General features: G+C 43.0%; 2 protein-coding genes across 6 annotated transcripts; one reads left to right on the top strand and one right to left on the bottom strand.

Annotated features, from left to right (window-relative positions):
- The first annotated feature begins 1,706 nt into the window (after positions 1 to 1,706).
- Positions 1,707 to 15,737, top strand: unc13d (unc-13 homolog D (C. elegans)). 3 transcript variants are annotated; one of them, XM_076033786.1, is made up of 34 exons: positions 1,708 to 1,856; positions 2,771 to 2,797; positions 3,183 to 3,239; positions 3,326 to 3,382; positions 3,454 to 3,561; positions 3,667 to 3,726; positions 3,891 to 3,957; positions 5,093 to 5,273; positions 5,467 to 5,511; positions 5,592 to 5,663; positions 5,740 to 5,809; positions 5,889 to 5,993; positions 6,401 to 6,493; positions 6,589 to 6,689; positions 7,026 to 7,143; positions 7,664 to 7,785; positions 7,935 to 8,025; positions 8,095 to 8,151; positions 8,224 to 8,321; positions 8,548 to 8,599; positions 8,734 to 8,864; positions 9,312 to 9,429; positions 9,828 to 9,980; positions 10,084 to 10,179; positions 10,286 to 10,492; positions 10,962 to 11,036; positions 11,127 to 11,206; positions 11,472 to 11,586; positions 12,522 to 12,593; positions 12,716 to 12,799; positions 13,606 to 13,726; positions 13,831 to 13,954; positions 14,039 to 14,259; positions 15,215 to 15,737. In XM_076033786.1, the coding sequence occupies exons 1-34, from the start codon at positions 1,797 to 1,799 to the stop codon at positions 15,328 to 15,330; spliced, it is 3,354 nt and encodes a 1,117-aa protein (XP_075889901.1). In that variant the 5' UTR covers positions 1,708 to 1,796; the 3' UTR covers positions 15,331 to 15,737. The 3 variants fall into 3 exon arrangements, with proteins under 3 accessions (XP_075889903.1, XP_075889901.1, XP_075889902.1); XM_076033787.1 differs by lacking the exon at positions 2,771 to 2,797 and having other exon boundaries at positions 1,723 to 1,856; XM_076033788.1 differs by lacking the exons at positions 12,716 to 12,799; positions 13,606 to 13,726; positions 13,831 to 13,954; positions 14,039 to 14,259; positions 15,215 to 15,737 and having other exon boundaries at positions 1,707 to 1,856; positions 11,472 to 11,601; positions 11,637 to 12,549.
- unk (unk zinc finger) lies at positions 15,347 to 24,485 on the bottom strand. Of its 3 annotated transcripts, none has more exons than XM_076033789.1 (15): positions 24,094 to 24,483; positions 23,410 to 23,619; positions 22,213 to 22,389; positions 21,965 to 22,095; positions 21,619 to 21,754; positions 21,403 to 21,520; positions 21,238 to 21,322; positions 20,830 to 21,137; positions 20,627 to 20,692; positions 19,725 to 19,908; positions 19,540 to 19,641; positions 19,223 to 19,408; positions 18,941 to 19,122; positions 18,554 to 18,814; positions 15,347 to 17,907 (listed from the first exon to the last, which is right to left on the bottom strand). In XM_076033789.1, exons 1-15 carry the CDS (start codon positions 24,240 to 24,242, stop codon positions 17,752 to 17,754), a joined length of 2,451 nt encoding a protein of 816 aa, XP_075889904.1. In that variant the 5' UTR covers positions 24,243 to 24,483; the 3' UTR covers positions 15,347 to 17,751. The 3 variants fall into 3 exon arrangements, 2 of the variants coding, with proteins under 2 accessions (XP_075889904.1, XP_075889905.1); XR_012927689.1 differs by having other exon boundaries at positions 17,771 to 17,907; positions 18,933 to 19,122; positions 24,094 to 24,485; XM_076033790.1 differs by lacking the exon at positions 22,213 to 22,389 and having other exon boundaries at positions 24,094 to 24,485.
- Positions 24,486 to 24,529: the final 44 nt, after the last annotated feature.

Here is a 24,529-nt window from a genome sequence, read left to right as displayed (position 1 = left end):
TCCGCTTTTGCTGTAGACGCTCCCGCATACCACCGTGCACGATCAACGCCCACAACACTACTGTCGTTTGTTTAACAGTACATAACTACATAAATAAATTCACAGCCATTCCATAGCCCAAAGTCCTGTGTTCAAGAGTCTGTACACACTACACACTTTGCATGTGTATATGGTCGTTGTTAATATTGCTTTCTATGCTGTTCAATTTTGTCTTGTGTAGTGCAGATGTTATTATAGTCATGTACAAGGCGGAGGGCCCTGATAGAATTATTATTATTATTATTATTATTATTATTATTATTATTATTATTATTATTATTATTAATAATAATAATAATAATAATAATAATAATAATAATAATAATAATTTGGTGTAATTCTGGCACCGATTTCTCCACGGTGCCGGTATGTCCAGCTGTTTTCAGTGTAAACACTAAAAAGCTCACCACGAATGTATCACACCCAGGAGGGTTTCAAAACCAGACATGTTCCGAAAACTGAAAGTCATCAGTGAAGGGCGTGTCCAAGACAAAGCGTCAAACCTGAGAGATTCTGCAGTCTTTTTTTGATGTAGTTGCTGATGTCAACCACAAGATAGAGTCCTTGAAATGCAAATATCTCCACCACTCGGCAATCTTTGGGGCAACTAGTCATGCCGTTCACCAAACAGGCACTTTACATTATTTTTTTTTTTTTTTTACACAAAATGTGTTTTTTTTTAGTTGGTGCATTGAATGGCTGCAAAGCCAAGTAATGTATTGAGTTCCTTTGGGTTTGCATTGGGATTTTTCCCCCCTCCTAATTGGACTCATTAATACTTTAGGATAAATTGATCAACAGGTGGCGCAATTAACAGTAAGGCAACGTTGTTGTCAATGTCATATTGTCCAGTTCACATAACCTTTGCGAACATTGCCATTGCACAGTGAAACACGACATTGTTGTGTAAAGTGTGATCGAAATTAAATTTTTCAATTGTGATGAGACTCATTCAGCATTAGTGACTTCTTCTAGCCACAGCCTCCAAGAAGAAGCCACCTTTGCCCACACACATCCTATCACAGCCACGGTTGGAGGGCTCTCTTTCATTTCAGTTGGTCTTCCGTGCCTGGTCTCCCCTGTAACTGCTGCTCACTCTCTGTGCACATTTCTGTTTCACTATGATTTAAAAAAAAAAAAAAACACTGTGAGGTTGCAAAAATTCCCCTCAGGGTTGCATAAGATGCAACTAGACATGCTCATTATCTGGAAACGAGAGAGGAGGTCTGTGAGTGGCTGTCTTGTTGTTCACCACAGTCCCAACCACAAAGAGGGACAAACTGAACAAGTCAGAATGAAGCAAAAAGAAATGAGATTAATGGACTTGGTCAAATCAGCAGATGTTGCTGTACTTACATAAGGCCGGTTTTGAAAAGCAAACCCGGAACAATGTAGATGGAGTGTTTGCACTGTTTCAAGTTACACGCTATTATTAACTCTTTTAGCTGCAGGTAATGATGGTAAATGTCTGTTTTGCAGTAAGTGTGCTGTGCAAACACTGATTAAAAAAAATAATAATAATTGCATAAAAACTGCTTGAACACATCCAGTTTGGGTTGGAGGCCCTGATACTCGGCGCTCAGCGTATGGAAACGTAAAAATTTGAAGTCACTGACGATACCACCTTCAGCAGGAAGTGATGACTTCCGGCTGCTGTGTGATAGCTCATCGACACACAGCTTCCCTTTATTTCACGCACGGCGAAGCAAGCCAACAACCAAGCAGGAGTCTGCTTGTATAATATCGACGACATCATTATGTCCAGTCAAAATGAGACCACCAACACCGGAGCCAAATCCCTGCAAACGCCTGATCAGGTAGGGACTACGAGGGTTTGACTTCTGTTTGGAGTTTAAAAATCTGGTTTTGTTTTCCATCACCTCTTGCTTCTCATCCACATATGCCTTACAGTAGTATTCAAAGGGCAAAGTAGTTAACGATGTCCGAAAGCTTTTCTTGCGGCTAAAGTATTACGGATTGTTTCAAAGTGATCCGTCTCGTTCTATTATTGTGAAATCCCCTAAAACAGGAGGATTTAAAGCAGTGTTAAAAATTGCAACGAAAACCCTGAGTCATATTGGACGATGAGCTAAATTTAAAATGATGTGACCATGAATCATCATCATAAGACAGCTGGACTACAGCGAGGTGTGTTTATTAATAAGACAGCTTTAAAATGTGCTTCTGTGAAACGCTGCAGCCGTTGGCTGTTGACACGTTGAGAAAGTGTAACTCGGTGGGGCGCACAGCAAACAAAATACAACAGTGGTGCCCCATGCCAACATGACAGAAACCATAAGTGTGAAAAATGTGTTTTTTTGAAAAAATGAAAGGTTTTTTTTATATATATATATATTTTAGCAGCAGCAGTAGAGGATTACAGAAACACATCTTATCTGCAATCAAAACGTGATCATATCTTTCGAAACTAAATGCTATTTTTTTTTTAATCTGTTATAATTAAATCCATGTTGATGAAATGTGCAAAGCTGAGCTGAGGAATTTGAGAAAAGAAAATATTTGAAGTTGCAGAATTTTAATATTTTCTCAAAAAATAGTTACATTAGTGATAAATTGTAATTCAACCAGCAGCAGTGTGTTATTACCAACTTCAGAAGCTCATGAGTATCAGGTTTTGTGTTCAGTGGAGGAGTGACTGAACCTACAGATTCATATATCCATCTCTCAATGTTTTGTGACTGGACACAACCTCCCTATCTTCTCTTTCCAGGAGCAGGACCAAACAAGAGTCAGACAGGTAACACGCAGCAGCTACTAGTCAGTGTTGTTGTTTTAAACTTTAAAATGCAATTTGTGCGCAATGTATTATCGAAGATTTGGGTTTTGTTCAGCAGCAAGTAGGCTCAGAGCATCATCTTAAAATGGCCTTAAAAAAAATTAAAAGTACGGTTTGCAATAATGATAATTTGGTCTGTCATCGTGGCTGTTTTTAAAATGACTGGTCGTGCTATTTTTCAATGCTAATACTTGACATTTTCATCATGGGTATCTATTCAACAAGCTGCTGTACATGGACAATGTGATTTCAAAGCGTCTCCACTTATTTACAGTGTGTACCACAATCTAATAGTCACTGCTAAACTCTTTCATTTGTTTGTCATGTTTTTGTCCACGTCTGCTAGATGATGCCCGGGAATACGCGTAAACTGGCATTGACAAGGAAAAGAATAGAGAGGAGGGTGTGTGTCCACATATCTGACATTTGACCGTTGAATAGCTTTTACTGCATTTCAAACAGAGACAGTGTGCGTCTGCTTCACTGCAGGATTTGAGAGAAGATGAGGACCCTGAGGAGAGAGCGCGCAGACACAAGGAGCAAGAGGTAGCATCATTAGCGCCCTGCACATCCCCCCCTCCCCCGCAACTGCACCTTCACTTTGTTCCTGTTTACAGCTAAAGCCTTTGTATAAGGAGCTTCTGTACACCATTAACCACAAGATGGGTAACCCAAGTCTGGCTGAAGTCTTCACCGAGAGCCAGCTTCAAGAGTATATCAAGGAGGTATAAAACAAAACCTTAGCTTCACACATTCCACCACTGGTGACTGCATCGTGCTGTTGCTGTATGAGATTCAAGTTTCCTCTCATCATGTGTTCCATCTACCAGGCTTTCACAATGACTGAGCAAGAGCACAAAGGCCTGACCGAGAAAGTGCAGAAAAGTGAGGTGGGAAAACGGAGCCTTTGTGTTTGTGTCGGTACATGAAACTCACAAAGCCTGAATGCCTATTTAGAGCCAGAACGCAAGCCATTTAGCTTTGTGCCGACCACTGTGCTGTAAACCGCAGGTGTCAGGCTAAAATGTCTCTAAATGACAGTTGACTGTTTCAGCCCCCAGTATACTGCCTGATGGCCACACTGAAGGAAGCCAAGGGAATCCTGGGAAAAGACGTCAGTGGTGAGTTTCACATTCATGGTATGGAGACTGCACCACTGTGTGCAGAATACTAACCCTAACTGCATTACTACATGACAGGATGCAAAACTGAACATGTTTATGGTATGATCCAGATATTGGATTAGCAAAATGAGTTAGCGAATATATGCTTCCCAAATCTGCTGGACTGTCTGGGAAAGAGCCCAAGAAAGCACTTTGGAAAGCCCTGTGAACAGTTAGGGTCTCGGCCTGACACATTCAAAGCAGGTCAATCTGTTTTTTCATGGTGTTTTGTCTTGTCTCTGGTTCAGCATCAGATATATACGTCAAAACCGAGGAACCCTAAAGTGTTGCCAAAGCCAATTGGGAGCAAAGAAAAGTCTGAGAAAAGTCTCCAGTGCCAGTGCTAGTACTTCTTTCAGAAACCAGTCTGAAACAGTTAGGATCCAATGGATGCGACACAGTGGCGCAGTGGTTAGCGCTTCCGCTTCACAGCAAGAAGGTTGTGGGTTTTACGGGATTACGGAAAAGCCCCGGCCTTTCTGCGTGGAGTTTGCATGTTCTCCCTGTGTATGCGTGGGTTCTGTCCGAGTTCTTTGGCTTCCTCCCACAGCCCAAAAACATGCGTTGCAAGGTGAATTGGAAAAGCGAAATTGTCTGTTGGAGTGTATCTGAGTGGGAATGGTTGTTTGAGTGGCCCTGCAATAAACTGGCGATTTGTCCAAGCCCTGCCTTCACAGGTGATAGGCTCCAGCAGACCAAGAATCAGCTCTGGGTTTCACCCCAGATTGCACCCTGACATCACACCTGGTGTGAACAAGGGCATGGGAATAGACATGATAAAAACTGTTAGTTTGTTTTCCATGTGCCTTCATACAACTCACTGACTGTCTCATACATTGGACCCTTGATTAAAGTGAAAATGCCATCTTATTCTGACAAAGCCTCCACTGTTGCAACGTCTAGTCCTCTTCTAATCGTCCTCTGGCATCAGCTGAGCGAGCAGTCGCTCATTGAATTTCCTCTTTATCACCTTTCTGTGGTTTTGGGGGGGCCGCGCTCAACAGTGGCTTTCTGCTGCGGATGTTGAGCGGTGGTGCAACCTCTGATCTGTCTAAAAGCCAACTCGTGATTGTGTGCGATTGCTCCATGTCAGGTTTCAGTGATCCGTACTGCCTGTTGACAATACTGGAGGACGAGGAGGAGAGTCGCACGCGTCGCTCCAGAGCCAAACCCTCTAAATCTGTGGTAAAGGACGCCGCGTCAGATGACAAACTCTTCCAGACTGACGTGAAGAAACAGACCCTGAACCCGATATGGAACCAAACCTTCATATTGTGAGTCCCGCTGCTCAGTTTGATCCTGCGTGAATTGTTAGCTCTCCTAATGGGCAGGTTACGCGTCAAACCCAACATCTTTTGACTAGGTTTGAGCTTGTTGGGAAAGCACTTGAAAATGTCAGCCGCTAGTGAATGTTTGTATTCAAGGTTTGAAAATCTTCATCACAATTGCTCCCCCTGTCTGTTCCAGAGAGTTTGGCGACGTCATTGGTGCCAGCTTCCACCTGGAGATGTGGTGAACAACGCAAAATCCAAACTCGAGTGTTAAAAATCACCTCCATCCATACTGTCTTTACAGTTTTGTGTCTTTTACAGGGACAAAGATGAAGAAGTGTCCCTCAGTCAGAAATTTGAGGAGATCAAAAGCAACTTCAATAGTCTGAGGAGGTGAGGCTCCTTGCCGAATAGTGGGACGAGCAACACAACAGTCACGGGAAGATGCTAACGTCTCTCCCTGTTGCAGGATCATCAAGGATGCCAAAAAGGAAAAAGGCACAGACGACTTCCTGGGAAAGGTGGTTGTCAAGCTACAGGTAATCATTTATCCTGCTCTCATTTTGTCTAACTCTGCTATTTTACGCTTTCATTAACCGCTTGTACAACTCCTATTAGGACCTCCACTGTACACAAGACAACTGGTACACTTTAGAGCCCAGGACAGAGACGTATCCTGATCGTGGACAGTGCCATTTAAAACTGAAGTTCATCCATAAGTCGGTAAAAAAAAAAGTTCTCTCCCTTCCTGCTACACATTATATATTCTTGCATGCAGCAACTCCTGTGTAGTCTATCTACTGTATACAGGGAGGCTATTGGTCTATTTTCTTCTGATGTGAGTACACAAATGTTTGTTTCTCTCCACAGCGTGGCAAGCACACATGAATGTTGCCTCAGTAGAAATGCTATCATGAACCATAACAGGCAGGAGTATATAAATAAGAATATGAGGTGAACACTATTAGCACGCTCAATGTGGTTTGAGCTAAAGTGTCCATTACAATTGTTAGGTTATTTTTTTCTTCTACAGATGCACTCCTTAATTAAGAGTGACAATATATATATATATATATATATATATATATATATATATATGTAAATAAGAATATGTATTTGCCTATTCACAGAGAGATGGAACTCTGAGTGCTGGTCGCAGCGCCTACATCAACTACTCTGGGATGCTTCAGCAGTTTGTTCAGGCCTACATCTCCAAACAACAGGCAATGAACTTGCACGAGCCTCACCTCATTTTGCAGAGCATATTGAAATATTTTAATCTTATTTAACTGTAACGTCTGCTCTCCGGTCCCCTCAGAGTTCCGCTCCGTGGAAAGGGGCGCTGTGTGGCGAGGCTCAGTCCCTGCTGGAGCTCTACGCTACACAGAATGACCTCTCACCATTCCTTCAGGACCTGGCGTAAGTTCCAAGTTAACATCTGGCAGACGTCCAGCTGCCTTGACCGACACCGTGAAATCAAGTTTCCCAACTAATAGCTTTTGTTATTCTATGAAAATGAAAATGGCCTTTAAATCTGCTGCAACTGCAGCATCTGTGGTTTGTGAGGTTAGCTTGTAGCACTCGCTAACTGCTTTCACTGCTACTCTTGAAAATAATTTTTCATGATGGATGAGCAAGATTCTTTTTTGCAGGGCTAACGGCAAACTGTACATGAGAATTATCAGTGTTTGGGTTAAATCTGTACATCATTCTGTCCGTCTAAGAAAATGTGTGCACATGTGCATCCCCTGACAGGAAGTGGGTGGCTTACAGTAAGCTGTACCAGAGTTTAGAGGTTGACTCGTCAGTGCTCTTCCAGCAGCTCACCAGTGTAGAGTACCACTGGCACCAGCAGGAGCTGCCATATCAGCAGGTATACTACACTGGGGGGGGGAGAAAAGCGACGTTTGCAATGACACAAGTACTTAATCATACATAATAATCATACAATAGTTCACACTGTGTAATAGACAACAAAGCAGTGTACTATTCATACTTAATATATAGGACAACAAACAATTTACACCATAAACAAACTTCATCCCAATGACAATTAAGGCAGAGGCAGTAACATTATTAGCATGCTAGCTAACGCCATTGCCTGCTAGCTAGCTAACGTAGCCCTGCAGCTCATTGTATCTGCTACAAATGTGATTGTTTGCTTTTGGTGTATGTCTTACAAATCAACGTCAAATTTATTCCCAATGATTTACAGTTACATTATCCACAAGTGCGCACTTGCTGCCTTGATATAAGTTTATTTAAATATTTCTTCTTCTGGAGCGTTTTTGTATGCTGCTCACCGTAGATATGTGTATGTATATAATATATACATGAAGTATAAGGATCTAATGAGACACACAAGAATTAATTGAGATTTTGTACTTTAATAGAAACAAGAGCTTGGGGATTCCCTTCATGGTTTCTTGCAGTATGGGCTGCTTCTTGTGGCCAAGTACCGAGACATCTTCCCTCCAACTCAGAGTGCGACACCCAAACTGCACACACTGCTCAGGTGCACATGGAATTCCTCATCAATACACCACTGTCCTCAATTCTGACCTTCACAGAGTTGAACTGTCATAATTATCACTGTCATGGTGATCGTGAGCACATACGGTTACCTAGAAGTGATCAATGGTTTGGATATTTGTTTATTTTTAGAATCCTGGTCCAGATCTGTAAGACTCAAGCATTTCAGAAACTGAACCCAGCTCAGTTCGACTTGCATGACGCTGTCAATGAGGCCATACAGGTCAGTAGCGGTAGTGGTGAGTAAGGTGATGACGTTTCAGACCGCTTATCACGTGACTTTTAAAACCAGACAGGTACACAGGAGTGGTTTTCCATCCAGAAGGGTTTACATCAGCCAATGACAAAGGTAAGACAGTAACATTGTACTGCGTGACCTTTCCATTGTGCAGTTCAGTCACGCCTTTGTTTGCATTGACAGGACCTCTTGGAGATTGCTGGTGCCCTCTCCAGGTTGATTGGAGAGGTGCAGAAAGATATTAATCACAACAAAGACGTGTGGAATCGCGTGTTTGTCAGGTTTGTTTGGATAACAAGCGGTCATTTTGACAAAGCATAATTAACTTGTAATGTCTGGACTCCTCATGGGTTTGTCAGATCACTGAGTCAGCTTAATGGACCAGAACTGTAGTCTCTGCACTGGCAGAGATTTAGCTCGTCACTGTTTAACGATGCTTTAACATTTAATTAGTTAGCAGGAACCAAATTACCCAATTGATATATTTCCACAATTTTGCAACCACAGTGCTGTGCAGGTGGATTCATTCACCGTCGTCTACAAGAAGCTCGACTCCCTGGTAGGTTGAGTCTGTCAAGTCTGAGTCCTCCAAGAACCTTTGCAAGTGTCATGGTTAAAAAACAAAAAACAAACAAACAAACAAAAAACAATATGCCTCCATTTGAAACGTCTCCCTTCTATTCTACTCCATAGCTTGCAAAAGAGGTGAGGGAAACGTTATCCCTGGTGGAGGGTCACATGGAGCAGGAACTTGCCAACAGCCTGTTCCCGGTCTACCTGAGCCTGCAGGTCATTCACAAAGACAAAGCCTTCCTGCAGAAGAGGTCCGTCATCACACAACACAAATCTACAAGTCTCAAACTTATTGATTTCAAAGAGTTTTATGCATTTGAAGGACTGTCCACCCATTCACACAATGTTTGGGTTCTGTTTTTTCCAAGACTTGAAATTTATTAGTTAACAAATAAAGAATAAATGATATTTTGCTGGTTACTTGGCGGGCGATACAATTGCATTCACGGCCGTAGATTCCATTCCGACTTGCAGCCTTTCTGAGCAGAGTTTACCCCTGCGTCTGTCCGAGTGAGTCGGGTCTGTCTTGGTACTCTGGGTCCAAAGACATACACAACAAGTTGATTGATAAAAGGGTGATAGAGTCTTTGGTATGACCCGGCCTGGGATGGAGCATCGCAACCTAGCAGTCTCAGGGCGGACACGCTACCATTAGACCACTGAGCTGGTCAGTGGTAACCACTTGACTGATGTTACAGGGGAGTGCTCGAGCTGACAAACTTCCAAGAGGACTTCAGAGAGGCTCTGCCTTACTGGCTGAACCAGGCCTTCAGCACCACACAGGACCGAGTGGAGAGGGCTGTTCAGGTCGACCAGGTAAGACTATGAGCCACGGGTTCACTAACAATAATAATAATAATAATAATAATAATAATAATAACAACAACAATAATAATAATAATAATAATAATAATAATAATAATAATAATAATAATGCATTTTATTTATAGAGCGGTTTTCGAAGTTCGCAAACACTTTTCAGAAATAAGGTTAAAATATATCAGAATAAAATTTCCATTGAAAAAATACCTAAAAAAATACGCAAACAAATAAATCAAATGCAGTTTAGAGTAAAATAAACAAAAACAAGGCAAATTATTGCAATGGTAGTTAAAAACAAGTAAATAAGAAGGTAAGCAATACAGTAACTAAAATAATACAGTAAGTAAACATTGAATAGTGTTAATAATGTGATTAACAATGTTCCTGGTCAGCTCCAGCCCCTGCAGGCCGGTGTGGTTCCCATCAAGCACAGTTCTTCTGCCGTGGACCTGGTGGCCTGCGTGCAGCCGATCTGTCAGCTGTGGGACCAGCTGTTCTGGCCCGACCCAGAGGAGGCCTTCATGCTCATGGTCAAACTCACAGAGGTACCGAGCTCCACCAACACACGTCCCCCCTCTCTCCTAATGCACAGCTATTTGAATGATCCGCTGACACTTGGCACTGCTGCTGCTGCTGCTGCTGCTGCAGGATGTGTGCAAGATCGTGGTGAATTACTGTCACATCCTGAAGGGGCGGGTCAGGCTGCTGTCTGAAAACTCCGACCCGGCCAGCGCCATCAACATGGTGAGTGCGTGCAAATATTATTTATTTATTTATTATTTTTTTTTAAAGTGACTCCCTTTCAAAAAAAAGACAAACACTCAGTGACTCTGCTGCCGTCCTCGTGCAGCTGTGCGTTGTGGTCAACGACCTGGAGCACCTCCGCTCGGTGCTGACACGGCTCCCCACGCAGCTCAACTGGGCGGGACTTCGCGACCGAACCCAGAACGTGATCGGGGAGAGCCAGTTCAACAACACGCTGCCCCTGCAGCTGCAGCAGGCGCAGAGCGTCCTCGCTCGAGAGATCCGATCCGCTCTGGACACTCTCGGGAAAAAGGTGCGTTACGCTAACGTCAGAAGAGGGAAGTAGAGAAGTGCAAATACTTTGTTACGGTACTTATACTTTTTCGTGTATCTGTACTTTACTGGAGTATTTACTTTACTTTTTACTTTTACACCTTACATTTGTACACAACTATTAATACGTATTGATAGTATGTATTGTTTCATTAATAGCAAAAAAAAAAAAATGTTTTTACTTTTTACTTAAGAACATTTCAGAACCTGTAATGTCTTACTTTCATTTGAATAGAGGAGCTGAATCAGTACAAATAACCAGATTATTTTTCACACAAGTATCCATACTTTACTTTTACTTAGTACAGAATGTGAATACTACTGCCACCTCCGGTTAACGCAAAAACATTTTCTCACGTCTTCTTCTTCTTCTTCTTCTTCTTCTTCTTCTTCTTCTTCTTCTTCTTCTTCTTCTTCTTCTTCTTCTTCTTCTTCTCCGTCCCCTTCAGTTAAACACAGACATCGAGACCCATGTCAGAAGCATGTCAACCAGGAGGAGGATTCCCTCCAAGTCAACAGAGGATGTAGGTGAACTTTTCCACTTTGCATCCACTTTCATACAAATACCCTTGCTGCTGAACAGCAGTAAGCCTCGTCTCTCTTTTTTTTCCTAGGCCGCGGCCCCTTTAATGCGCTACCTGGAACAAGAGCTGCAGTACATGAACGAGAACCTGGTAAAGGAAAACTTCAATAGGTACGTGGCCTGTGATTGGTTGAATTGTTTCTGTCCTTTGTCCATTAATCTGATGACTACGCAACGCTGAGGTCAAGGTGAGGTTTGGTTTGTGCCACCCTCAAAATGGATAGAAAGTGCATTATCAGTAGATTAAGAGGTTGAGTTTGTGCCAAACAGTGGTCACCTTGTCATACGACATAGAAATCAAATCTTTAATGTAAACATGGTGACACATAGTGCAGATATCTCTTAAGTTTTCTTCCTTGTCTCCTCTGGCGCCCAGCCTCTTGACTCCCTTGTGGAACAACTCGGTGAAGATCCTCCACCAGGTGGCAACTCAGCATCCACAGCAGGAGGGGCTCATGGTGTTCTGTCAAAGATTGCTGTACACACTTCAGGTTGGTTCCTCAGGACTGTGGTTGCCTTTTTTAAATATTTTTTTTTGTACTATATTAACTGTAGAGATGTATGGTTTGCCCGTGTGAGACTGCTGGTGCCACTCTACTCGCGGTCTTCACTCCAAAAACCAGCCAAAAGAAGAACTAATGCCTGGAGTCTGATCTGAACCCATTAAAAGGATGCCAAAAATCCTCAAGAGCAACAGACTGAAGAACAAATAAACACGATGCATAACTACTAGCTTGATAAATACATATTGTTCTTTTTACCATAAAGGGTGGTTCTGATTGATTTAAAAGGTTGCTTGAAAGGTCCAATCGCATTAGAACCATTTTTTGGATCTTTGTCTGTTCCCTGAAGCCGGTGGAGCAGGATTTTAAAAATATAAAACCCAAAAACTATTTAGAAATGAACTCTTTGTGACAGCACAAAGAGTTCATTTCCTGAACTATGGGTTTTAGTATATAATAAAATAATTAAAGGACAAATTTTAGAGGAGTTCACTGACAGCCTAGAGACACGCAGTTTGAAAAACTTAGTAAAGTGTTTTTTTTCTAAAGGGGTCCTTTAAATTTTCAGTTCCAGTTTTGATTTTGTTAGGAAGTAAAATTGTAAGGTGCGAAACAGAAAAAGATTTGTGGTTTAGATCAATCTCTCACTTGTGCTTTCAGTCAAAAACAAAACTAATAACAATGGGTATTTTCCAAAAAAGCAAAAAGAATTTGAACAATGGCTTAAACACGCATGGATTATATCAGCACAAGTGATGTGACACATCAGGGGGAATGCTTACTGCTTCACTTCACCGTTCCCAGATGTCATGACATGGATTTTCATTGATCTTGCTGCCTTTTAAAGGTGGAAACAACCCAATCAGTACCACCAAGGCAATGTAATAAACTCACTGCTTTTGTCCTCACTGTGTGCATGGCAGTGCCTGGAGCAGTGCTTCCACGCTGAGGGGAATGGACTCCAGCTAAATTCGCTCCACTCTGATGAGTACAAGGTGAGCAGGAGGCGGCGTTTCACTCCACGCATTTTCATTTGTGTTTTCAAAATAAGATATCTACCAAATTTGACCATAAGGCACTATTTTATTGACGTGTCTCTGCAATGTCCTGTGTCCAGGCTCTCAAAGCTTACCTGACTCACAACTCCATGAACAGCCGGCAGCTGATGGAGAAGTTCTTTGAGAGGAAAATATGGGAGCAGGTGAGAGAGAAACCCCACAGGATGTACAGTAGTGGACAAAAGTTTTTGGACACCCTTCCAATTATTGCCAATTAAATATTTACTGGATATTTTTGTGTATTTTAAAAAGGATTGGCTGCATCCGAGGCGCACAAACAAATGAATATATATATATATATATATATATATATATATATATATATATATATATATATGTTTAAAGTAATTATTTATAATTATTGTAAATAAGATAAAATAAAAACAATACATTCTTGCAATTTTAAAACACTGGATGTGTTGCTGCAAATAGGTAAATGTTGGTGACGACACTAAAATAAACTGCACTTGGAGACTTAAAGGTCTAAAGTGTGATACTTGGCCTGATTTATGATGATTTTTATATAGGTAAAAGCTTAACGTACAGCCCTTAAAATAAATAAATAAAGGTGTTTACTCACAGTACAATAAAAGTAATTTGGTTTTCCAACCCTTAGAACTGTTCTTATATGTATATAGGAATATACATATAGAAAGTTTTGCTCCCAGTTAGCTGCCATCTTGCACCGCAATATTTCTAAGGAAGCCTGGAGTGGACGATGCACGGTATCCGGGTTTGGTGTGCACAGGCAACCATAGTTCACTGGCAAGCTCAGGAGAGGGAGGGTGAGAGGATGAGTGCTGCAATCCAATATATAACCACTTGATGTCGCTGTTTCCTCTCAAAATCTCCAAATATTACACACTTAACCTTTAAGAGGTTTCCAAAAGTTTTTTTCCACCACTATATTACACCCACTATGACAACCTCTCTCCCCTTTGTGCTGCAGAACGTGTTCAGTAGCGAGAAGTACGGGGCTGTCACCCTGCTGACCTCCTACAGGAGATCCGAGCAAAGACTTCACGTGGAGGTGTTGAACGCGGTCAACCTCCTACCGATGGACTCAAATGGTGAGGCTTAGCGCAGTGGCGGAGGACTGGAGGAAATCCATCGCTAAACGGTGCGGCCGCTCCTGACCTCCTGACCTCCTGACGACGGGCGCTTCTTCCTCTAGGTTTCAGCGACCCCTTCGTGCAGCTCTGTCTGGAACCGGGTCACGTCTTTCCCGAGGTGGAGCCTCGCTGCACCCAGATCAAAAACCGGGACCTCAACCCTCTCTTCGACGAGGCATTCCAGTTGTGAGCTGCTGCTGTTTTGATCGCGGTTCACTTTGAACTCCGCCGTCCACACTTTAACACTCTGTCTTCTGGACACACCCGCAGCCTGGTGTCCCTGGACCAGTGCCAGACACTGGGCACGTGTCTGGTGGTGACAGTCCTGGACTACGACACACTGAGGACCGATGACTTTGAGGGTGAGGCCTTCCTGGCCCTGAAGGGCATACCGGGAGTGGCCGGAGGGAAGGAGGCAGTGGGACTCAGCAGGCAGCCCGACGCCACCCCGGCTCAGATCAGACTGCCGCTCATGCACCCTAAACCAAACGGTATGATATCCATCGCCACGGTGGGGTGGAGGTGATCATAAAAAAAGATTTCTGGAGCTCTGTTGTTTGGTTTAAATTCCTCCCTGAAGCTGTTATTTTACATATCTGAAAGAAGACAGAAACTCCTGAAGCTTAATGCTGCTATACTGTTAAAAAAAAAAAAAAAAAAAGGTTTTCAGTATCGCGTAATTATGTGAAAAGTTTCACATTTTACTAGATAATTTTCATGTTATTTCATGATAGCAAATCAAAGTAAGCGAAATGAGACATAATCAAGGCACTACGGCTTGTTTGCACAATTTGATAAAAGTGCACTTTAAACTTGGTTTGAGACACGGTGTGATCCTGAACTTATTGAGCACGGTGGATGACATGAATATTAGTATGTGTAGTGTGAGGGGGATTTTGAAACGCATGGCATCTGTATCAGTTGGAAACACCTGAAAAGATAAGTCTGGTCCAGTGCCTTTGCCTTGTTTTGATTCGTTTCCATTCGTCGTTTCAAAATATGAAACATTTCACGTAATTTTGAGATACTGAGCCTTTCACTATCAAATAACATGGAAAATTATCACGTGAAACTTTCACGTAATTACATGATAACCCCCCCGCCCCCCCCAGCCCCCGTGGACCTGGCTAGGGTGTCAGTGCCCTTTGTGACATCACCAAAGACCGACTTTGAAACGTACTTGTTTTCGCATATATTTCTTCACCAAGCAAGCATGAGAAGAAATAATTATAAATGTATCTTTGTCAGCCTATTGTTAGAAAAGACTGTGAATTTTACATAATATGGCCTCTACACATCAGCTCCCAGGCCCAATATTTTTCAAACACCTGGTGCACGTTGTCCTATTATTGCCCTCGGCATTGCCCGTGCATCCAATCGTCCTGCGTGTTTCAGCCCGGGCAGGCTTTGGTGGATCTTGACCCCGTTTCTTTTCTCCCCACCCAGACGACAGCATTCTGACGCTGCTGGAGTCGAGGAAAGGAGAGCGAGAGACCCAGGCTTTTGTGAAGAAGCGGCGACAGCGAGAGAAACAGTCCCAGGAAGCCACGCAGACACAGTGAACACACAGACACGCTCTTCCTCCAAAAATATACAATTTGTTTTAATGATCAGTACCAAAAAACAAAAGCAAAATCTCTGATTGAAACTTCCGATTGGAACACTGAGGTGGGGACGACGCGCGTGTGGACAAGATGCAGAGCATGGATTTACCAAAAAAAACAAACAAACACCATCACTGATCATGAACACGTTGACACCTGCACCTACAACTCCCGTGCATCCGTCTGCTTTTTGATGTTGCGTTTGATCAGTGCAAGCGGTGACACACGGATGTACTGCGGGCGACTCTCCTATATGTAAATATATGGAGGAACCACAGTGAAATGTCCGAAAAGAAAATGACAGGAAATGGGAAAACTGTGGTCTGACATGCCGGTTGTACACTGATGGAAGATGAATTGCTTTGTTTGACAACAAAAATATGTGCGAGTTTGGGGTTAACATGAGAAGCGTAAACGTTTAAAATAAGTAATTTCAAAGACTACACACTTGGACTGAGTACATTTGTCTTGATTGTGTTAACATGCTTTCCTCTTCCAGTTTATGCACAAGAACATCAGAGGGAACCTGAGTGCTTTAACAGAGACCATCTGTTGTCAATTTAAACAAGTATTACTAGATTCTTAAATATTTTTCTGGTAATATTCAACAGTAATTGAAGATTCTTTTTTTGCAACAAATAAAAACTATTAAAAAAAAAAAAAAAAAAAAATCACATGTAAATTGATTTCTAGACAAGCGCTACCAGCGGACTGGCGTAACAACCCTCTTTGTGTTGTTGCTATATAGGAAATAAATGATCAGATAACAAGTAAATATGCCCTTTAAGTGTTTTCAGTCAGACCTGTTGCTGTAGCTGCAACAGCACATTGTGCCAAATGCAAGCAGCTCAACCTGCAGTGTCATCCATCCATCCAACCGTCTAGAAAACTCACCACACGTTTGCCTTTTTACAGGAATTTTAAGATGCTCACATACCTCAACCCAACGTCACTGTTCCTACTTGGCAAAGACAAATACTCCCTCACATCTCCTTCTGCTCTATCGAGACTTTCAGCTGCGTCTACGCACAAAGGTTACTCCATGGATTGTCTGTGTGCACAGTGACAGGACTCACGCTACCTACCGCCTTTATGTTTCTGAGTAGAAGTGATAATTCCCCACCAAAAAATACGAACACTATTTATTATGCTGACATGCAACTCTCTATTATTTCTATTTGTTTGCCTTTTGTGTATTCCATTTAGATTATTTTAAGGTGAGTTGGTCACATAAAAAAAAGAAAAAATTTTCTTCCTGAAAGAAAACATTCGAGGATGTTGCTCACGACAAGGAAGATTGTCTAAACTACCTAAGGTGCACCTGAAAGTTAATGCACTATGTTGATGGTCCCATATTCCTCTAGCAATGATGTCACTAATCAAGTCCACAATATTAGAAAAACTCCATACTTCACTTATTTCACATGCTCCACTAAAGAACAACCAAAGATTTACAATTAAAAAGCAGTTATGGTGATCAGCCTGATATGTCACCAACGTGTCCAACCATGTGTTTATTCACACCAAGGAATAAACACTTTCAGTAAATCATCAGTTTTAGCAAGAAGCAGGAAGTGTGTGAAGCTGCTCCAACAGAATCTGGGATTAACAATAAACTGAAAATGTCTAAGACATGGGTCCTTGAACTAAATTCTACAAAGTTCATTAATTAGTTAGTCATGCTATGGGACCGTTAAGTAATTTAATCAGGATGCCTGCAAGAATTTCATTTATTTATTTATTTATTTATTTATTTATTTGCAGTCCGCTAATGCCATTTTAAAGCGGACAGACATCTTAACAGCACCACAGTTAGCAACTCACTTTAATATATTCTAAAGGATCAAAAGAGTCAAAAAGTGGATCTTTGGTCCAGGGTGAAAACTCACTTTCAACCCCTCTAGATAAAGAGGACTTGCTTAAAACACTTTGACAATCAACATGGATGGATAACACTGTGGAAATAGGATTCCAATAGGGCAAGTTTACACTTCAACACATATCAGAATATGATTTGTACGTATATGATTGATAGTAGCATTAGATAAAAGTCAACTGTAGGTCTTGAAGTATTCTTCATGAGAACAGTGTTGCTGGTCAAAAGCAATAATTAGTCAAATGTATTGGTGTTCCACTGAAAATATCACGTATCCTAAATTTCATAACACAAGCTTCCACTTCATGACCTTACAAAGAACTGGTCAATTATTCAGTAAACGTCATCTTGAAAATATAAAACCAGATCAGTGCTCATGCTGCGGGGATATAACCTGGAGAAGCTGTCGAGACCAAAGGCTGGCGTCTGTGGAATCAGGACTGACTGGTCTGGAATCTGTGGTGGTCCCGGCTGGCTGGCTGGCTGGCTGGCTGGGTGTGAGGTCAGGAGAGCTGCTGCTCCACGGTCTGTTCGGAGCACAGCGGGCACTCTGTGGAGGCGGAGCAGCTCTCGCACTGCAGCCCGTGGCCACAAGACAGCGAGACCGCGCCCTGCTCCCCGCAGGTCACACAGCACTGCCTCTGCTTCCTGTACACCACCTGGACAGACAGAAGGGAATGTTAACGCTCCCCACAGGTGGAGAAGAGCCAGCCAGCCAGGGAACAAATGCTTAAGAAATGCTACAAAAGCTCCACTAGGGGTCAGAAAACACATTTTAAGTGAGTTTAGTTTTTGCCTGGGCCACTACTCCTCTACAGGGTACTGTGCCTTCTGATGATGTGACAATATATGACATGATTGGCCACTATGCTGCTACATCTTCACAATGATATCTATGCTATATATGATATAAATAAATCTATAAATATAGAGATAGGTAGAGATAAATATAGAGATAGATGATAGATATAGAGGTAGATAGATAGATAGATATAAATATAAATATAGAGATAGATAGAGATATATTTAGACACCAAAATAAATATAGACATAAGTAGAGATCGATAGATAGATAGATAGATAGATAGATAGATAGATAGATAGATAAAGATAAATATCGAGACAGGTAGATAAACAGATAAGAGATAAATATAGACATAAATAGAGATATAGATAAATAGATAGACAGATAGACAGACAGACAGATCGACAAACAGATAGGTAGACAGATAGAAAGATAGACAGATAGATATATAGACAGATAGACAGACAGACAGACAGATAGATCTGCATGAATAACAGTACCTGCTCCACTGCATGTAAGCAGCTGCAGAGCTGAGCCTGCAGACTGAGCACCGACTCCAGGGGCAGCCTGTGGAGAAGCTGCAGCTGATGCAGCGCTAAGTGGGGATCCTCTCCGCTCCTCAAGCTCTCCAGCGCCTCCTGCAGGAGCGAGGCCTGCCTCTGCGCCTCCTCCTCAGCCTGCCTGGCTCTCTCGGCCTCCGTGGCCAGCCGCGCTGCGTGCACTCGAGACTCCTCGCCATCCGCTTTGAACGCTGCCCACGACTGCACGAGGTCACAAACAGGAAACGACGCATGAAAACCGTCAGTGAGTCCATCAAGTGCGAGAACGTACACTTGGTACACTTAGCAAGCGCACGCGCACACATTTTCCACTACCTACCTACCCACCTGAGCTGTGTGTCTCCAGCTGTGACCCCACTGCTTGAGGGTCCGGTGAGCTTCCTCCAGCTCTTGCTTGAGGCGGGTGGTCTCTGCGCAGGGGCCTGAGGGCAGTAGTGTTGGGGGGGTACCAGGCGAACCCTGGCCTGACGGAAAATGCTCCCAGATATTCGAGCTCATTCCATTGAGTCCTATATTTAAAGAGACAAAATAGAATATTGACCAAACAAGGCTTTTTTTTTTTTTTTTAACTTCAGCAACACATTAGGCCTCGGATGGAAGTCCACAAACCTAAAGAGCTATGGGCTGGTCCCAGGAAGGCGCTTTCTGATTGGCCGTGTTGGGATAGGTGAGAAGAGAAGAATGGCGCAGTGTGTGGCCTGACTGGGGGAGACGGTGACGGGGAGCTAAACGGAGCAGAAGAGCCAAAGGATCCTGGAATATTGACTGGGGCTGAACTCTGGAACTGGCTTCTTCCTAAAAGTAAAGAAATAAATAAAATCAACAGAGAGACGACATGCTATGAGGTCATTGTGCAGACGTGCATTACGCAAAGCAGTGCACACGCATGTATACTGAATTTGATAGTTGTGATGTTTTTCAAATACCCAGCATAGCTCCCACGCTGGGCAGAGTGGAGCTGCTCTCTAAGCTTCTCTCCAACGCTGACACACCAAAATCGTTGAGGTCCAGGTCGTCCAGGGCCGACTCTGAAACAGATCGCAACCTCACATTTAAAGTCACAGCCAGATGCCTGGAGCTGGAATTCACCTGTTGCCCCATTTCCACTCACCAACAACTGACTCGACTGTCTCACTGGTGGGGTAGAAGGGCAACGCGTTGGCGTTCATGCCCGAGGAGACACTGGACCCTGGTGGTCCGGGAGGGGCGGGGCTAGGCGGCGTGGCGGCGAGGCTGGACGGGATGCTGGAGGACAGACTCAGAGGGCTGCCCACAGGGAGGAATACCAACAGGTCCTGCAAAGGGCGAAAGTGGCGTGTGAAGAAACACTTATGCAAATAAATGAAGGCCTTGCCCACTTTGAACTGTGTGAATACAGGAAACCAGGTTTAGCCTGTCTTTATGATAGACGTCATCTTTTTCAGTGCAATATTTACTCATTTAACCTTTCACCTTTTCACTTCCTTGCAGCTCTATTCTTGTATTATTCTTTTATTAATATTTTTGGATTATTTTCTTCTTTTTTTATGTAATTTAAATGCTAATGGATGATGAACCGAAATAAATAAATAAATAATTTAAAGCAGCTCTAGGTAACTTGAGTTTGCTACGACAATAACGTTGTAGCAAACGTTCAACACTTTTTTTTTTACTTCGTCTTTCATCGAGGTGACTTATTGGGTTCCATTCCGTCATTTTACAAGCTTATGTATTTGTAATAGTAGTATGTAAGACTGCCTGTCTAAATAAACGTGTGACGTTGCCGTTAAGTGGTTCGTCCGGCGTGTCGGTTCGCGCTTGAAAGTTACGCAGTGCAGTTGCAGCCGGCAGAACCCTCCTCTCGCTGCCCAGGCGGCACCATTGCTCCTATTAATCGTTTATCTACTGCTTTACTGAGTTTGGAATCATAATTTTATGGTCGAAAAGTTACCTAGAGCTGCTTTAAGGAGAAAAAGGTGCTTAATAACACAAGCAAAACAACCAAAGCAGATTTCTTAAAAAAAATGGTTCAACCTGTTTGCTGTGTGTTGTCACCAACTCTCTGGTGCGATGCTCAAGAGCGAAACTCCTCTGCTTGGCCTGAGAGTAAAAAAAATACAATAAAAACAACTTGTTAAAAAACAAATTCTGTGAACAGTTGTAGAATATACAGCTACTGTTATTTGAGGAGCTTCGTCCATCATGCCACTGCTTCCTCCCGTCCTGTGCTTTCTTACCTGGTCCTCCCTCTCAAAGCCAGGGGCCCTGCAGTAGCCTCCCTCCCCAGCAGCCCATGGTGACAGGGGCTCCGCTCCTCCACTCAACTCCTCACACTGAGACAAGACGTTTCCCAGCAGCCCCTGCTCCGCTACATATGCCCCTGCGCTGGGCGAGAAGGGATCTGAAGCCGAGGCGCAGGCAGACCCGGGCACCATGCGGTGTCTGCAGGGGCTCGACGCCTCCTGGACTGAAAGTGGATCCGGAAGCCGAGGGGGAGGTGGGGAGCTCGGTGTGGGGAAAGAGGGTTCGTCTGGAACGAAGGATTCTGGAGGCAGAAAGAAGGAAATCCAAGAAATGACACCTTCTGAAGCTGCGTAATGAATGAGTTCTGGGATGTGTGCAGACGAATATAAGAGGAAACTTACTTTCAACATGAGCAAAGGCACAGAACGGCCCTCTTGGACAGCTGCCACACTGCTGCATGTCATTACACTTAGTGGATTTATAGATCTGTGAACAGGATGTTATGTAATGTAATATACTGCGCATAAGAAATGTTGATGTTGCATTTTCTGCTAAAGCAGACAAACCTCTGGGTGAAACTGCTGTTCCGTCCTGGTGTGGCAGTACTGGCATCCTTCAGTCCCCTCACATTTACTGGGATCCCCCCACTCCTCACTTTGCTTCACAGCTGGACACGGCAACGCTCTGCGGCAGTCAGAAGCCAATACAAAACAATACTGAAAAACAACAAAAGATATTGAATAAAAACGTTTGGGTTTTTTTCTCACAGTGTGATGCAACACCTGTATTTGTGCTTGTGTGGGCTGCGCCTCCTGTCCTTGCTGTTGTGGTAGTACGGACAGGCATAACCTTGACGGCACAGGCGAGGCGGCTTTTTACAGAGCTCCGTTTTGTAGTGGGACAGCACGTAGTTTTGGTCTGGGGGTGACAAGGCAAACAGCAAGGGCTACTGTCAGGCCAGAAGACAGAGAGACTGTGGACACTGAGGGACTATGTGAATTTTGCATAAGAAGATGATGAATATAACTGCTGCCCCCGAGAGGGAAACTCCAGGGTGCATTTCATACACAAAAAGCAAAAGTGTGACAACAATTTTTCGAGGAATGGTTGATGAGACTTCTACGATACCTTGCCAACGCGGTTCCTCGCTCAAGATCTTCTCGATGAGGGCCGTGCTCGCCGCCTGCCCCGACTGTCCGTCTCCTCCACCTCCTTCTGTTGAACCTGCGCCACCCTGAGTTTCCATGACCTGCACTTCTCTGCCAAATCCAACCAAGAGGAGCAGTAAGCAACAGCGGCGCAAAACACACACACACACACACACACACACACACCACGTGACGTACGGACAAGAGTAGGAGGTTCGCATGCTGCACCTGATATCGTACACAGGACTCCGCAGGTCATGTGATCCATGCGCAAAGGCACAATGTGAGCCATTTTTGCTGCAGTTGCCTTTTGAATCTGTCTCGTGGATACATGATCCCGTCTTATAGTAACGAAGATGATATCGACGCTCTGTGTCGCCTGCGGTTCGATGTAAAAAGGGGCATCTAAAAGACAAGACGGAGCATAGAAATAAGACTAATAGACACATGCTGTCTGCAGGAAAGTCAAAATATAATAATAATGATAGATTGGATTTTTAACATGTTTTTCATCCAAAGCACTTACAAAGAAACTATTATTAATTCACAACACATTCATACTGACGGCGGAAGGCCACTCTAGCCACGCTGCCCATACATACACAGATGTATTTAATTCTTCAAAAGATTTACAAACGAGTTACTTTGTAACTAAATGATGCAACTTAGACATCTATATTTTCAACGGTTTATGACAGTCTGCACTGCTGCTCCTGCAAAATTACAAAGACTTTAATTGATAACAGGGCCACTTGCTGCAAATAATGTCTGCCTTGCGCATTAATCCTACATAGTTGTTGTTTTGACAGATTTTTTTTGGAGGATGGTTAAACAAGGCAGTTATTCTTCATCACGCTTGCCATTAGCAAGAAATACCCATGGAAAGCCTTGTACAACTTCCTGCCCACAATTTACATTTCTTTTGTGTTTTTGTTATCAGGTGAGTGCTGTACTAAGACAATAAAATGTAAGTACATTTAAGTTTAAATGAGACCTAAAGAGTGGTGGAAAGGCCGCTGCTTTCAAATGCAAATCCATGATAAGGCAGACACTGTTTTCCAAACTGTGTTCAATTTGACTCACAATAAAAGAATTCAGAAGGATGTTGATGGCGACAAGATAAAATTCCTCAATTCAATTTTAATATAAACAGTTTAATATTATTTGAGGATAAGATCTAATCACACATAAGACAAAAATATTCTTGTCTTTGGCCTTTGCATCAAGGGCCTTGCAGCCTTTTATCCTGATAACACTTTTAAAATACCAACAAAAAAACGACAACCAGAAAAGACTGTTTTTGGCACACATGGCCGCAGTTTAGCATAAAACCAGAGGGACTTCCTCCTTTCCTCATACACCCACAGTCTCTCTGGGGCAAATTCACGGACACACTTGTGAACCGTTGAGCTTAGTTTCACTTACTCGTCTCCATCGGGACAGGTACCAGTTCCCTCGTCATATTTGGTGCAATAGAGATCCGGACTGTAGTTGAAGGTCCCATCTCGTCTGCGAATGGGTCTCCGCCTTCGCTGGTTCAGAAAGTGCCAGTGGAAACAGGAGAAAGGCCTGTGTTGTGTACATTTATGCTGCACGAACAGCGGGCACTGCTCAGTTCGGAACTCCTTCAGATATCTATGGGAATAAAAGGAGCAATGGGATATTATTACCTACCAATGTGTACAGGACACAATGTTTTTTTTAATGCTATGCATTGAATAGACGTCCCAAAACCACTATTTTTCGTAGTGTGTGTGGACGTGGACGCTAACAGCAGCTGAGAAATTATGCAATAAAATTCTGAGTATGACGATTTTATCTAGCAGTAGCGACTAATATTAACACTCACGGAATTCAAGCAAAGCCTTGCAAGTTAAAATAATCACTTCTATCGAGACGAACGTCAGGCCGATTTATCGACACCTATGACCGATGATGAGCACATAATCACTAAAATGCGTAACTTCACCCGTTAAAACAATATCAACTTTCCACAGAATATATTTTTTGTCAAATATTTTTTGCTGAAGTGCCGTAAATGTAGCTACACGTGACGTTGTGTACGCTTAGTGCTAACAAACCAAAACAGCTAGCTAACTAGCAACGTACGTGTAATGTTGGGGCTTTTCGGGCTGTACATTCAACACAGTTGCGGGAGATGTCGAGCCTCCGGCTGGTGAAGACGAAGAGGACGAGGAAGCCGCCCCGGTACTCGTTGTTGCCGAAGACGTCGAGGGCTGAGAGTGTGTTTTGGACATTTTCTTCCGCTGTGGCCTAAGAAAGAGAAGCTTGTTTTTAGCCTATAGCCTAGCTACTCCCGATAGCTTCAAAATCCGCATTCTACAACGATATGAGCTTGCGCAATGTAAGAGGAAGCGCTCGTGACGAGCCAGCGTCGAACATCGGGATGTGAAGTCCAAACTCTGCTAAACTATACAAAAAATAAACGCAACGTTGAATTGCTTAAATCTTGTGTTTTTGCGTTATTAGCGATAAAGCTGAATCAAGGAAAATTGAAATTACTAATACTTGTGAGTTGTTTTCT

The sequence above is a fragment of the Nelusetta ayraudi genome, unplaced genomic scaffold (assembly GCF_046127955.1).
Source record: "Nelusetta ayraudi isolate G7.1 ecotype Tasmania unplaced genomic scaffold, CSIRO-AGI_Nayr_v1 ptg000042l, whole genome shotgun sequence".
NCBI lineage: Eukaryota > Metazoa > Chordata > Actinopteri > Tetraodontiformes > Monacanthidae > Nelusetta > Nelusetta ayraudi.
This window is presented reverse-complemented; position numbering and strand designations above follow the sequence as displayed.